The sequence below is a fragment of the Typopeltis vanoorti genome, chromosome 16, assembly GCF_054136105.1.
Source record: "Typopeltis vanoorti isolate ZY-2024b chromosome 16, IOZ_Tvanoo_1.0, whole genome shotgun sequence".
NCBI lineage: Eukaryota > Metazoa > Arthropoda > Arachnida > Uropygi > Thelyphonidae > Typopeltis > Typopeltis vanoorti.
In genome coordinates this window covers 25,378,202-25,393,739 of record NC_143564.1, presented here as the reverse complement: position 1 = coordinate 25,393,739, position 15,538 = coordinate 25,378,202, and the positions used below count along the sequence as shown (strand labels likewise).

Here is a 15,538-nt window from a genome sequence, read left to right as displayed (position 1 = left end):
TATGAAGCAGCACAATTTTGCATTACTTCTACTCCTTTGGAACTTGACCCATTGTAAGACTCATATTAAAGGAAATATGTCAAGGGTAGATGTAAACTCCCTGCACATTCCTTCAAAATATGCAGTGATATGTCATCAAGTGGCTTTCCTCTCCCAGTCATACAGATCCTGCAGGCAGAGATGCTGAAACATTTGCAGTCACTAATGACTCATGCAAATTTCAAAAACCAATCAGAATACCAGATAACCCAAACCACTCCCCAAATACCCTAGATCTCTTCCTTACTAATGACCTCTCTAAATATACAGTGAATGTAGTAAGCCCACCTGGGTAATTCTGACCACAACTTAGTGCTCATCTCCTCCCCCATGCAACAGCGCCTACACAGTTACTCCCACACAAGAGTAGTTTGGCATTATAATAGTGCCAAATGGGACAATCTCCGAGACTACTATGCTTCATTCCATGGTTAGACTATTATTTCTGGTCTTTCAGTCCAGACAAATGCACTGAACGCATCACCCAAGTGATCCTCGCTGACTTGAAAGCATATATTCTCCACACTACTCAGACCTGCCATCCCCTAACTAAACCCTGGTTCTCCAAAAAATGTGCCAAGGCTGTACAAATGAAAAATCAGGCATACTACAACTGGCTCAAATCAAGAATCCCATCCTCATTCAATGCCTACACTGAAGCCTGAAACAAATGCAAGGAAACTATCAATACTTCCAAAACAGATTTTGAATGGGCAAAAAGCAGGAAGCTTGCAGCCTGTCCAAATGGCAGCTGTGCCTTTTGGTCCCTTGCCAAGGCAATTGGCTGTAATTTTTGACACTATTCTCACCTCTATCATACCCAGATGGCTCATTTGCAATATCACCCATAGAAAAAACTAACCTCCTGGCATCACACTTTGCCTCCAATGCACACATAACTGACAATGGCAAATGCCCTCCAGTCCATTCCAACTGCCCAACATACAATGCCCCCTATATCCTTTTGCCAAAAAGACATCACAAACCTGCTGTCTAAATTAGACATAAAAAAGTCTCCTGGCTCAGATGGAATTCCTCCAATTATCCTAAAGGTCTGTGCATCTGAACTGACTCCTATACACACTGTCATCTGTAAACACTCTCTTACTCCACTGGTATATATTTCAAAACCTGGAAACTGGCCTATATTCAACCCATTCCTAAAAAGAGTGACAAATCGCTGCCATCTAACTACTGCCCTATCTCACTCACTTCAGTCCTATCTAAAGTAATGGAGAAAATCATCAACTCTCAACTCCTAATCTACCTTGAAGGTACCCGGCTATTAAGTGACCACCAGTACGGATTCCACCAAAGCCGTTCAACAGGAAATCTACTCTCATACATCACTCATCACTGGACAAACGCTATGGAGAAATTCGGTGAATCCCAATTAGTTGCACTTGATATCTCCAAAGCCTTTGACCGAGTCTGGCACGAAGGCTTACTAAGCAAACTCCCATCATTTGGACTGCCTCAGGACTTCTGCAGATGGATCGCCAGCTTCCTGTCTGGATGCACATTATGCGTGATGGTAGACGGCTCCCTATCCTCTCACCATCCAACTAATGCTGGGGACCCTCGAGGCTCAGTTCTCTCACCGACCCTCTTCCTTCTATATATCAATGACCTACTTCAGTTGACCTCTAACCCAATACACAGTTTTGCAGATGATAGCACACTACATTCCTCCCTTTCATTTGACAAACCCTACCCTACACAACTCACTTCAACCCACAGAACATCAACCACCACTGTCCTTAATTCCAACCTCCAAGCCGTCCTTCGATGGGGCTCAGACAACTTTGTCAACTTTAACGCTAGTAAAACCCAGTTCTGTCTTATTTCTCACAAAAAAAGAACCATTTTCTCCCAGCATTGTTTTCAATAACACTCAAATTCACAGACAAGACGAAATTTCTCTTCTCGGAATTATCTTGACATCAAGCCTCTCCTGGTATAAACACATCGCAACCATTGCATCCTCAGCTTCCAAAAAACTAGATTTTCTCTTTTGCTCAAGATGCTACTTCACCTCTAAACAGCTGTTAACACTATACAAGTCACAAATCCGCCCAGCTGTCGAATACAGCTCTCACATCTGGAGTGGGGAATGTACAGTTGCTGCCCAACATCCTTTTACAGTACACCTCAAAACCCACAGAACAAGTTTCTTCTCCTCCTCATTCATCCCTGCTACTGCAGTACTGTGGAACAGTCTTCCCCCTGACATATTTCCCAAGGAATACAATATAGAGGTGTTCAAATCAAACGTAAACAAGTTTCTCCTTTCACAACCCATCACCCATATACGGTACTAACATACTATAGGTTGACCAGCCAATCTCTTGTATATGGGCCCAACATAAAAAAAAAAAAAAAAAAAAAAAAAAGTCCCACAGCCTTATTAATATCAAGTTTGCATAATTCCCCATATACCTCTTCCTCACTCACAGTCAGTCTCTCCTCATCATCCACTGCTCTCAAACTCTTCATGATGTCGTATTCACAAGGTTAAAAGATCTTTATGAACTGCTCATTAAATATCTCAACTATCATTTTTTTTTTTTTTTTTTTGCTGACCACATATAAGAACTTCCCAGACTTTTTTTTTTTTTTTTGGTTTCTTCAACTGACTCATGAACTTCTACTACCCTTACCAATCAAGTCACCCTCCTTGTCTGTTTTTTGTATTCCTCATGAAATTTATTATTACCAGTTGCCTCCACAATGCCTTTTTTTCTCTTTATATTGCATGCTTAATCTCTTCTTTCATCCATTTCTCATCTACCTTATTTAACCTTTTCACCTTTGGAATACATTTAGACATTGCTTCTATTAGATAGTTCTTGAATCTCACCCAAGCAGCATTGATCTCCTTTTCACCCAACTTCTCATTCCATGGTACATCTGCAGTCTGTCTCCTAAACTTCTTATAATTACCAGCCTTGTAGTTCCACATATAATTTCCTCTCAGAAGTGTTAATATAGTTGACAACCACCCATGTAATCATTTCATGGTCAATCTCACCAACTGGAGGATGATTTGACACCTCATTTATAATAACACCCTCTGATGAGATGATCAAATCCAAGACCCCAATCCTCATGTGCCCTCTATCACATGCTACCTCCATCAAAACTCAAGAAACTAATTTCTTTACTTCTAGTTGCAATCACAGCATCCTAATCTATATTATCTTAATTGAAATCACCCATAATGATCACCCTTTTCCTATATGCCTGGCTAATTTGCTGCTTACTGTCAATCATGCTTGCCGCCTTACCATTAATTGCACTCTCTTTTTTTCAACATCATTAATACCCACTTTATCACCAGTAGATCTTTTTTCCTCACTATCATTTCCACACATTCTGAGCATTCACACCTTCAGCCGCCATGTCAGTTACAAAGCCATGTTCCCTACTCATATTTAAGCAAGCGTCATTGTCCATCAGAATATCACATTTCTCATTACTAATTATATGAAGAGCCAAAGGCTTCAATTCGGCAACATAACTTATTTAAGTTAAAGAGATATTACATCCCATATGTTTCTTAGCTGAATAAGAAACTCAAAGAGTTTCATGCCGAATATAGAAATTATATAAAGTTCGGCGATTCCAAGCGTAAGCAAATACCTGGATACTGCAGCAACTGACCCTTTAGGTAGTGCAAGCTGAGGCAACTCATATCAAAGGTGGAGCAAGATCCGATCACTATTCTTGATATTTACCCATAATGTGAACTTAGCTCCTAGGAGCTGTATTATTGTTCTACATTTTGAGAGAAGGTCACTACCCAGACCTTTATTGAGGTCTTACTAAATGAGGTTTCAACCTCAATAAAGGTTGAAACCTCAATAAAGGTTTCAACCTTTATTGAGGTCTCATCAGTGAGTAGGTAGATCTAGTTAATAATACCAAGTTTGTAGTGAACAGAACTTACATCCCTTCTATGAGAAGGGATGTAAGTTCTTTTCATACAATCCCTTGAAAAAAAAAAAAAAGGATATTTCCCTTCAAATCATTTCATGTATCATTGATATACATATTAGCAGCCAAAGTGCAGATTTCTGTGGTACACTGCTAATCATCTGGATTATTCTGCTCCTCAACATACTGCTTTTTGGTCAGCCACCTTTGTATTCTTATCACCAGGGCTCAACAAATATGGTTGCCCATGACAACTGGCAAGGAGATTTTTCCAGCTAGTGAGTAGCTGCAGACTGGACAAATCAGAATATATTTTCTTTAAAAAACAACATTTTAAGCAAAATTATCTTTTTAACTTTAAGAAAACACAGAAGAATATGCATAACATAAAGGGCAATACTAGTAACAAAAATTAATATAACAATGTATTTTCTAAAAAAAAAAAAAAAAAACCAATATTCTTTTTACTGATTCTTCCCATTCTTATTATTTATTGATGTCTCCTTATTGGAGAAGTCAATAAATAATAAGTGAAATCAACATTTCTGCAAACAATGATACAGCTTCTAATCACATTATGGTTACTTCTGTTGACTTACTTGAATATCATTATATGAGTCTGGCAGTGTTGGATGAGTCAAATATTTTTGTGGTGAGTAGGATTTTACATAATTTGTTTGAGTCCTGCTTATCACCATTTTTAATCCACTCCCATTGGTCTAGTGCAGTATGCTGTCAGATGCATTATTTTGAAGGTTTACTAACTTATCATAGCACAACATGTAAAAGAAAAATACTATACAAAAATTCCACCTCTAGAGCATTCTCAGAGCATTCATAATATAATCACAAAAAGCACTCAATGCGAAATAAATAAGAGCACATATTTAAGTTAATGTCCTGATTTCATGACTTCAGCTGCTTGCATTTCATTTTTTTGCACCAAATATTTGGGAGTTTATTATTCAGCCAGAGTTGTATTATACATTAGGAATGCTCAACAACTATCATGTAGTAAGATATAGAAAACCAACTACTTTAAAAAACTGTCCTTAGAAGTGGGCAACTATTCTAGGAATAATCTTTCTTCTGCAGAACACTGAATTGTGATTCAAAAAACTGGCAGAGATTTTAGAGATCTGCCAAACAGGTAAAAACAGATGTGACCATCTTTGAATATTTCTCTCTCTCTCTCTCTCTTTCTGGGTGCATTCAAGACATTAGGATACTATTGTTGTTGAAGTCTTAATGGAGTGAAACAGCACTGAGAAAGGATTAAGAATACTATTTAATTCTTCCAATATTTTGTCTCAATAAAAGAGATATCTTCAGGGATTAAAATATGAGACCAGCAACACACACAAAGGTAAAAAAAACTAAGTAAAACATATGGATAAAAGACTAGAATTCTAACTAGATGAGGTGAATCTGTGGACATCTTTTGTTGGCCTTGGATGTTAACTGGGATCTTGAAGTATTTAGTGTTTTGCATATTTTGAGAAGTTTTATGCAACCATATTTATTCAGTTTAGGCTAATTTTTAATAACTGCTGCAATCTAACTACAATGGAGCATGGTGCTTTTTTCCACCAAAGCATTGTTTGCAAGGCCCATTGACCAGGAACTTTTTTAGTTACCTTTACCTAAATTGGATTATAGTGCGAAGACAATTGATGTGATGGAGAAGTCCAAACAAAAATCTTCCATAGAAAACTTGGCAATGTTTGATGAGAGAACCCTTAAAGGTATCCTTTGTTTGTAAATTTTGTTCCTCCAAGAGAAATATCCAAAATGGACTGCAAAGAAAAGAGGTATATGATATTAGGAGAAAAAAAAAACTTTTTTAAAAGTGATAAGGTGTCATCTAAGAGAAGTTCAGTGAACAGTCAGGCAATGTCAAAGCTGACTGTGCATATTATTAACAATTAGATTTTCACTAGAAATTTTAAAATGGTAGAAATATTTAAGTATAATGTGGTATGGACACTAAAAACGGGGGGGGGGGGGGGGTATTTACTAGCTGTTTGGATAATTTATAGCAGGGGCAATCATAGCATCTGTTATGGTGTTGAAGGGTAAGAAAGAAATTAAGAGGTTTTTTTTTTTTGCAGTTTCAGGAATCCAGGAAGAAACTTTTTTTTTAAGTAGACTGTTAAATTTTTTGATTTGAGATTTAGTGGAATCATCTATATCCAAGTTTATATCCAAGGGTGCCCCACCCATTTTGTCCATGTGTTTCACTTACTTTTTGTCTTTTGTGAAGATTTCTCTTTGAGACAGAATACTGGAAGAATTAAATAGCATCTTCAATAATTTCTTAATGCTATTTCACTCCATTTAGCCTCTAACTTGAGTTCCTCTCAACCCTTATGCTTAACACACAGATTAGGATGCAATTTCCAATGCTTTGCACCCATAGCGATTTCTTTGTTGTGTGTTTTTTTGATTATTTTAATCTCACCTTCAGAATACTTCAGTAACTGAAGAAAAAATGTTATAAAGTGTTTGCTTCTTTTACTTATAGTATTGCAATAAACCATTAAACTTTCAAAGTTTATTTGGTGAAAGGGGTGTTTGATAATCTTAATGTTAGATTTACTTTTTATATTAAATGTTGATCCAAATTTTTCTTGAAGTAGATATAAGTATGCATTCTAAATATAATAAAAAATCATTCAAATCAATTTTTGTTATTGATACATTCATTGACATAATTTTTTTTTGATGAATACATTTAAAACTGTTGGAAAAGCCATTAATTCTCATAAGACTGTCATTTTTCATACTTTTTTTGCAGTTATTAAACAGTATAAAAATTAATTTCCCTTCTTCAAGTTTATTAATTATTAATTGACAGCATTCTTTTGCTGACACAAATGATTTTAATAACTCTGACAGATGAGCCATCATAGCATCTGTTATATATCTGTTATATCACCATTTATATATTGTGATGTCTTATACTTGAATTTGTAATTATTAAACAACAGGAAAAGTCATTTAAATATAAAGAGCTAATAAGCTTCATTTCGGCGATATAATGACGGCGATAGAATGCTGCCAATTAATAATTAATAAATTTGAAGGGAAATTAATTTTTATACTGTTTAATAACTGCAAAAAAAGTATGAAAAATGGCAGTCTTATGAGAATTAATGGCTTTTCCAACAGTTTTAAATGTATTCATCAAAAAAAAATTATGTCAACTTTATAGTTTACTATATTCGGCATGAAACTCTCTGATTCCAATCTTTGAGTTTCTTATTCGGTTTTAAAACAATGTGGGATTTAATATCCCCTTAATTTTAAATAGGAAAAGTCATATTCCTTTCAAAGTTCTGTTTTATCTGCATGGAAGCTAAATTTCATTTTTACACCCATCTCTATCATTTTCAAATATTTTCAAATATATATTTTGTAAATATATATATATATATATTATTTTATTTTATTTTTTTTTCATTTCCTGTATTTTGAATTGCATTAGGAGTTATTTATTTGTTATTGTTATTTTTAATTTCTCATAGATTAGGAATACCTACCAAACTATATCCATTGAATCCAAAGGCTGTAACCGTAATAGAATTGTATGGCATTTTAGATCCTTTCACTCGGGACTGGACTGATGGTTTATTATCCTGTATCTTTAGAGAAATGAACCAGCCTACAGATAAAGAAGAAAGGCGTTATCTTCTTTTTGATGGTGATGTTGATGCTCTTTGGATAGAAAATATGAATTCTGTTATGGATGACAACAGAATTTTGACTCTTGCAAATGGAGAGCGTATGCGTTTACAGAATCACTGTGCTCTTTTATTTGAGGTAAAACACTAAGTTTTCTTGTAATTCCTTTCATTGTTAAATTGCTTAGGGATTAAACAATATATATATATCTCCATAAATTGTCCTCATCAATATTAGAGAGTTTAAATTCTTCATCTTGTATTTGAGTACTTTCTATTTTGCAGTTTATTTTACTTCATTTTGCAATTCATCATAATATAAGCTTGTGGTTTTCTTTACTTTTGCTACTTTCATTTAGTTTCAGTTTTATATTACATACTAATTATCTCTCCTGTATTTCCATTATTATATTATAAGTATTTGTTGTTTTAGAATCCAAGAACATCAATCATCCATTCTTCACAATAAACCTGAAAAGTCTGGTCTGGCTCAACACGGGATTGAAACTGACCACAGCATCCTTTGGTCCAAAACGCGCCTCTTACATAGATCCCGTTATAGGTTCGAACGTTTGTTCAAGGAAAGCGTGGAGGCCTTGCTCCATCATCCCAACCTGAATCGTAATGACTGCATATCTATATCAAAAATCTGGGAAAGCCTAATCAAGATTACTCATTAATTTTTTTTTTTTTTTTTTTTTTTTTTTTTTTTTTTTTTTTTAATAGCAAATTCAATCATGTTTCTACTTCAAAATATTTCGTTTCATACTTAGTGATATAACATCACGCGGCATGTTCTAATTTCAACGATCTATTGTTAGTATTCTAGCTTGTATATTTTTTAAACTGTTCTTGTAATACCACCGACGATGGTCTGCTATTTCCAGACCGAAATATTTGGTTAAATAAATATCTTTCTTGTGATTACGTGATTATATCATTCTATATTATAAGTAGTCTTCAGAATCTGAAAGTTTTCTCTTATGGGAAATAAGTATAGACTTTACTGTTTTTGAATCTGTATGGAAAAAATCAGGAAGAACTTTGTGTCACTGCTTTTCTTGGCATTTGCTTAGCATATTTTTCAAACAGTGTTTTTAACAAATTGTGTTTGGTTACATTTGGTTACAAGAGGGGGGAAAATAGTTCCATTCCATAAAGGAGGCCCCAAGACTGGTATAGCAAATTTACTGACTGATTAGCTTATCTGGAGTTGTTGTCAAATTATTGGAGAAGTTGGTCAAAAGCAAAATACAGGAATGGGGAGATGGAAATGAGAACTGTTGCTCACATTTTATAATACAGTGACAGCTGAGTTGGATAAAGATAATGGGTTTACAGTGATACTGCTGGACTTTGAAAAGCCTTTGATAGTATACTATGGAATTCTAATCAGTAAGCTGTAGCAGATGTGTATGGATATAGGATTACTGAGATGGATAGGAGGGTGGTTGATGGAGAGATATCACAGAGTAGTTTATTCAGGAATAGAGTCCAAAAAAAATCCTGTGACTAGTGGAGTGCTACAGCATTCTGTTATAGGACTGCTACTGTTCAATTTGTACATTAACAATATAGGGGAGGATCTGAGAGGAACTGTTCAACTATTTGCTGATGATGCAAAGTTAGGTAGAGCAATAGTTAATAGAGATAATGACAAAATTTTGCAAGATGATTTGGATAGACTGAGCAAATGGGCATGGAAGTGATGATGTTAGTTCAGTGTTGCAAAATGGCAAAATGTAAGATTTTAAAATTTTGAAAACAAAAATGGGATATAGAATTTACTCTTGGTGGGAATATATTGTTGGAGGTGGAGGAAATAATAGATCTTTTGCTGATGGTGAATAAGGATCTAAAATTTAGAGAACATATTGCCAAAATTGTGAGGACAACACCACGAATTCTGGTAATGATGCAGAGGACACTGACTTGTAGATGTAAGGAGATTCTTGTTCCATTGTATAAGGCTCTGATTAGGCTGCATATGGACTACTGTACATAGATTTGTTCACTTAGTTTTCAAAAGGACAAAGAGATGTTGGAGAGAGTCCAGAGACAAATGACCAATCTCTGTAATGATGAATAAGGTTGAGATTTTACAGTTTGCATGGTCTAGTGGATAGGAGGAAAAGGAGTAATATGATAGAGATATACAAGTTGGTAAGAGGTTGTTATGGGATTAACAATGAAGAGGTTTTTCAAAAAATTGTGGAAAATTTCAGGAGAACAAGAGGCATCCCTGGAAACTGTATAAGGAGGAAGTGAACAAGTGAGTGAGAAGCAAGTTTTTGCATGGAGAGTTGAGTTGTTTATTTATTTATTTATATGGAAAAAGCAGCTACAGGTCAATGTCCAGACCAGAAAGCCAATCCAGGGCTTCTCTGTCACCTCGTAGATCTCCTGGAGGCCACCACCATGAAATTGGTGCCTTGGGCAGTCATTCACAATATGAGTGATTGTCTGGGTCACAGAGAACAGTCACAGTAAGAGTGGTCTGACAGTCTTCATTTATGCAGTAGGTAGCCACATCTTTCCTGGTTAGGTTGATGCTGTTGATGGATGACCAAATCTTCCTAGGAAGGGCAAAACCAGGCTGCAGAGCACAGGGACCTTCAACCAAGAAACCATTTGTTGGAAGATTATTGGACCAGCATTCTTTCCACATGTCAGGTGTTGATGGTAAGGCAGCTGAAGAGAGTTCATCCATGGACCAGAAAGGGTTTCTTCATTTTAGGCAAAGACTAGGTGAATTTATGAGAGTCTGGTGCAGGGGCAGGAGTGGGTTGCTCATTATTTTATTAAATACTTTAATCGAGGCTTGTCTTCTCCGTATATTTGGTGGAGCAATTAGATAGGACAGGTAGCCAGGGGAGAGAGGCACTTCTCGATGTCCCACTAATTGTGTGCATGGTAGAGTTTAGTTGGGTGTCTATAAAGTTAATGTGCACACTTCTTTCTCAGACAGGGACACAGTATTCTGCTGCAAAGAATGCGAGGCCTAGTGCAGATAACCTTAAGACATCAGCATACCAATCCCAAGTTGTTCTAGCAAGCCATGATATTATTTTATTTATAAATAATATGATATTATTTCTCATTTTAACTTTGTTGGACAGGTTGGTGATGTGCCTTTTATAGGTTAGGCTTCTGTCCAGGCTCACTCCAAGGTATTTTGGGCGAAGCTCATGTTCTACCATTTCCACAGAAAGAGAAGTTGAGGTGTCGATTCGCCTCTGCATTATTCAAGTGGAATGTTCTGGACACAGTTTTTGTTGGTTTGGCTTCAGGTACCACTGCTTGAAGTACACCTCCAGGATGTTCAGGTCTGTGTTTAAGGTTGTTTCCAGGTTGGCAGAGGAGGCAGACTGGTGTAGGATCGTGAGATCATCAGCATATATATATTTGTTTGAGCTGGTATGTGGTAAGTCAGACATGTAGATGTTAAATAGAAGGGGATAACACAGAGTCCTGTGGAAGACCGTTGTGGAGGAATCTGGGCTGCTCTTTTTCCCACTAATATCGACCTGGATATTTCTGTTGGAGAGAATGGATTCAAAAAGCTGGAAAGTTGTTTTGCACCTTATGATATTACTTAGCTTTAGGAGGAGGCCCCTGATCCAGACTGTGTCATTAGCTGATGTTAGGTCAATGAGAGTGACTCCAGATTTAAGTTTCTTCTGGAAGCCTACTTCAATCTATGTTGTGAGGGCCAGGACCTGGTCACAGCAACTTCTTCCTGGTTTGAAGCCAACTTCTTCATTCGGGCGTACTCTTTCGATGAGTGGTGAAATTCATTTAAGGAGAATTCATTCAAAGAGCTTAAAGGTGGAGCAAAGCAAGGAGATAGGTCATAGATTTTTGACATTATTTGGAGCTTTCCCTTGTTTGGGCACAGCAATTATTTTGGCTTCCCACCACAGTTTTGGTAGTTTTCCAGTTGTTATAATTTTTGAAAAAAGGGTGGCCAGCCATGTTTGATCTCATTAGCTGAGATGTTTTAGAAACTCAGGGAGGATACCATCCATTCCTGCAGCCTTACCATTCTTGGTGAGTTTTAAGGCTTCCTGTACCTCTTCAAGAGAAACTGGGCATACAAATTCAGGAAGATTGTAGGCCATGTTCAGATTGTTTCTGATGGAAGATTGCAGTCATTTTCCTTGTAGAGCTGGGACTTATCTTGGAGGTTTCAGTAAATGATTAGCCATTTGATCAGGAGTTATCTCTAGTGGTTTGTATTTTGCTGGTTCTTCCCCCCCCCCTGATTTTCTCAGAAGTGACCAGCATTTCCAGCTAGATTTGGTGAAGTCAAGTTTATGGATGGCTGAGATTCATCTTTCCTTTCTGTTTTTGTCGAGTGTTGCTATGAGCTCCTTAGCAATAGTTGGGTCTTCAGTTTTTTCATATTTGGTTAAAAGTTCCTCGGTATCCCTATTCCAGCATGGGATGTACTGTTTTTTGTAGCCCCTAGGAATAGAGGCTTTAGCTACAGTTTTGATTATTTTGACAAATCTGGGAAAACAATTAGGGGTGGATGGTATTTCTGTAATGATTTGCTCAATTTGCTTCTCAAATACCTTCCAGTTGGATCTGCGAAAGTACCATCTAGCAATTGGTGTTCCACTGATGATTGGGATTGATGTGCCTGTCTCTATTGATGTAGGATAATGTTGGCTGTTAGGAATCTGTTGAGGATGGTTCTGATCTGCAGATATGCAGATCTGGGGTGTAGGTTCTTGAAAGTTTATTTTTCACTTGGTTAGACTATAATGAATTTAGTTTAATCCTTTATCCAAGTGTGAGCAAACATAATTTGTGCCTGAAAGTATCTTCAGGACTGGGGTAAGGTGGTACAACACCGGGCAACTCGTTGCAAAGGTGGAGCAAGCTAACATCATTCCTATCTCAGCATCTCCCATAATGCAAAACACATCTCCTTGCAGATATGTATAATGTTATGCATTAAGGGAAGGGCCACTACCCTTAATGACTCCCACTGAAGAGACCTCAATAAAGGTCGAAACTAGCCTGGGTAGTTTTGCATTATGGGAGATACTGAGATAGGAGTGATGTTAGCTTGCTCCACCTTTGCAACAAGTTTCCCAGTGTTGTACCACCTTACCCCAGTCCTGAAGATACTTTCAGGTGCAAACTGTGTTTGCTCACACTTGGATAAAGGATTAAACTAAATTTACTATAGTGTAGGTTCTGTTCCATCTGGCTGAGTGAAGAGTGCCTTCTTGCTTGGTGTTGTAGATCAAATATAGATTATATGTATCCATCCAGTTAACTAGATTATCACCATCTTGGTTGTTAGAGGAATAGCCCCACATGGTGTGATGAAAGTTGAAGTCACCAACATAGATAACTGGGTGACATGGCGACCAGCTCATCTGGTGTCAGGCGAGGAATGTGATGGTGGTTTGTAGAAGTTGTAGATGGTGGTATTTTTTATATTTTAATACCTGTGGGGTATTCTACTTCAGGTGCATGTTAGGTTATGTCGTTGAGACCAGGCCAGATGTAGATTGCCAGGCCATCCTGGGATGGCAGTTATAAGACACAAGAATTAGGCCTGGAAACTTTAATCTATTGAGAGCTGTGTCAGGCATGTGAGTTTCCTGGAGAGCCAAGACGTCAATCATTTGTCTTTAGAAAAATTTGGTTATTTTTCTGATGGTTTTGGATTTATTATTATTATTATTATTATTATTATTATTACTATGTGACACTTCCAGGGAGTCCAAAGACTCATCGAGGGAGAGCACCTACTACGTCTCCACTACTCAGTCCACCAACTACAACGAACCACAACTACCTTCATCATCTACCACCGTTAAGTGTTATTGTTAAGCGATTAGTGTTAAATACAATAAATCCATATAGGCAATTGTTAAATGAAAGAGAAAAAAACATAAACAATCAACTTTAGATTCGTATTTTAAAATGTCGTGATTTTATCTTTATTAGGTGTGTAATATTGACTTTTTATTTAATAAAGCTTTTCTTTTTTCAAAAAAAAAAAAAGTCTTTCATTTTCTTTACGTATGAACATATCCCTATTATGGCCATAGTGTTTTTACCTCTGAGAACGAAGTTTCGCTTAACAAAGTAATTTTGTGGAATGCATCCTCTTCGTTAATCGAGGTATGACTGTATTTTATTAGAACCATAATATATATTTGGACGATGTCACTATATTATGTATGTGTAGTTTATGTATTTTCAAGGTTAAATCTACCAGTTTCTGTACTAGTTATTTAATTTGAAAGTCATACTGAAGGTGCCCTTGATACCAGGGTGAAAAGTCTATGCTAATAGAAATTATGTAAGTAAAATTCCTATTACGTTTAATTAGTTATCATGGTTTTCATTTCAGTTTGTCAAGTTATGATGTTCTTATGATTTTAACAATGCGATCCCCAAACTTCAAGCCTTTGTCCACCATCACTTCAAGACCTCTCATCTTTTTGACATTCTTCAAAATCTGTGCATTAATTGCATACTCCCAAATTTAAGACCTTACACTTCACAACATACAATACAACAAACCGTTAGCTATACTTGCTTGTTCACTCACATCATTTGTTGAATTCCTCCTGCAAAGCCACACCTGCTCTCCTCCTCATAGTTCTTCCTAACTTTGCATCAACAGCAAACAACTGCAATGGGACTATTTTGCCTACTTTTCACTCCAATGGTACTTTCCCAGTTCTGAGGCTTAAATTAAAGCTTGATCAGAGGAGCTGATAATTCTCTTGCACGTTCTCGTAATACATGGACTCATATGCCATCTAATCCCTTGACTGTGTTTGTATTAAAGTTGAACCAATATTTTAAGCATCTCTATTTCTTCAACCTGCATTCTCCTAACAATTGCAATGTCACCACCTAGATGGTACACCCCTGCAAAATGCTCCCTCACTAATTTAACTGTTTGGCTCTGTTACCTCTCTACCATCAACACTTTCTAAAGTCATCCTTCCGTAGTCATTCATCCTTTTAATGTCCACATAGCAAAAGAACTCTTTATGGTTTCTTTTGCCTCATCAACCTAGTTTTCTCTGATAATAATAATAATTATTATTATTATTCCTGATACCTCCAAGGAGTCCGAAGACTCATCGCGGAAGGACACCTACAACTGTCTCAACCACTACACCGAACCTCTACTAAGAATCATCTCCATCAACACCATCTATCGCTCACCTTCACCACAACTGGTATTCTATGTCTGTAAATTGCGCGTGTTCTGAAATTATCTTTGGCCTTCTTTACCATACCAGTCTCCCTTCTTGCCTGAGCCTTATACTGCTCATGGGCATGTTGGTCATCTGTTTCTTTATAATCCTACCACAGCCTTTTCTTTTTGTACAACTCTTGCTTGATGAAGTTATTCATCCATCTAACTCCTACCTGATTCCAGTCATGAATCTGACTTCATGTATACATTCACTGAGGTTTGGCCAGGTGATGCCTGTGAATAAACTACTCTAAACTTGTGCTTCTACATTTCATCTTTGATGTAGATGTTTTTTTGTTAAAATTAATCAATAAACAGAAATCTTAACGGTGGGTACTAAGGAGCTGATTACTTCTGCACAACCTATAAGTACGTATAGTGCAGCAAATCAGTTATCTTTGCAATTAAAAATCACCCATGTGTAAGTGCCTGTTATGCCTACTGTGCCAAGCAAAGATGGCAGCAACAAAGGCCAATGATAAAAGAGCACTTCATTTCTCACCCTGTTGATCGCTAACAAACCCAATGATAATATAAAGTGCTGCAGCTGTAAAATTGATGTTACCAATAAAAAAAGGGGGTATGTTGTGTGATTTCTGTTGCCACTGGATACGCGCTTCCTGTACAAAAATAGATT

At 36.7% G+C, this 15,538-nt stretch overlaps 1 protein-coding gene across 1 annotated transcript in view; it reads left to right on the top strand.

Annotated features, from left to right (window-relative positions):
- Dhc98D (Dynein heavy chain at 89D) overlaps positions 1 to 15,538 on the top strand; it is a 1,285,966-nt gene that overhangs the window by 601,347 nt on the left and 669,081 nt on the right. Inside the window, exon 34 of the mRNA XM_090406627.1 lies at positions 7,503 to 7,797. Coding sequence (XP_090262753.1) covers positions 7,503 to 7,797 — 295 coding nt within the window. The remainder of the gene's footprint in view (positions 1 to 7,502; positions 7,798 to 15,538) is intronic.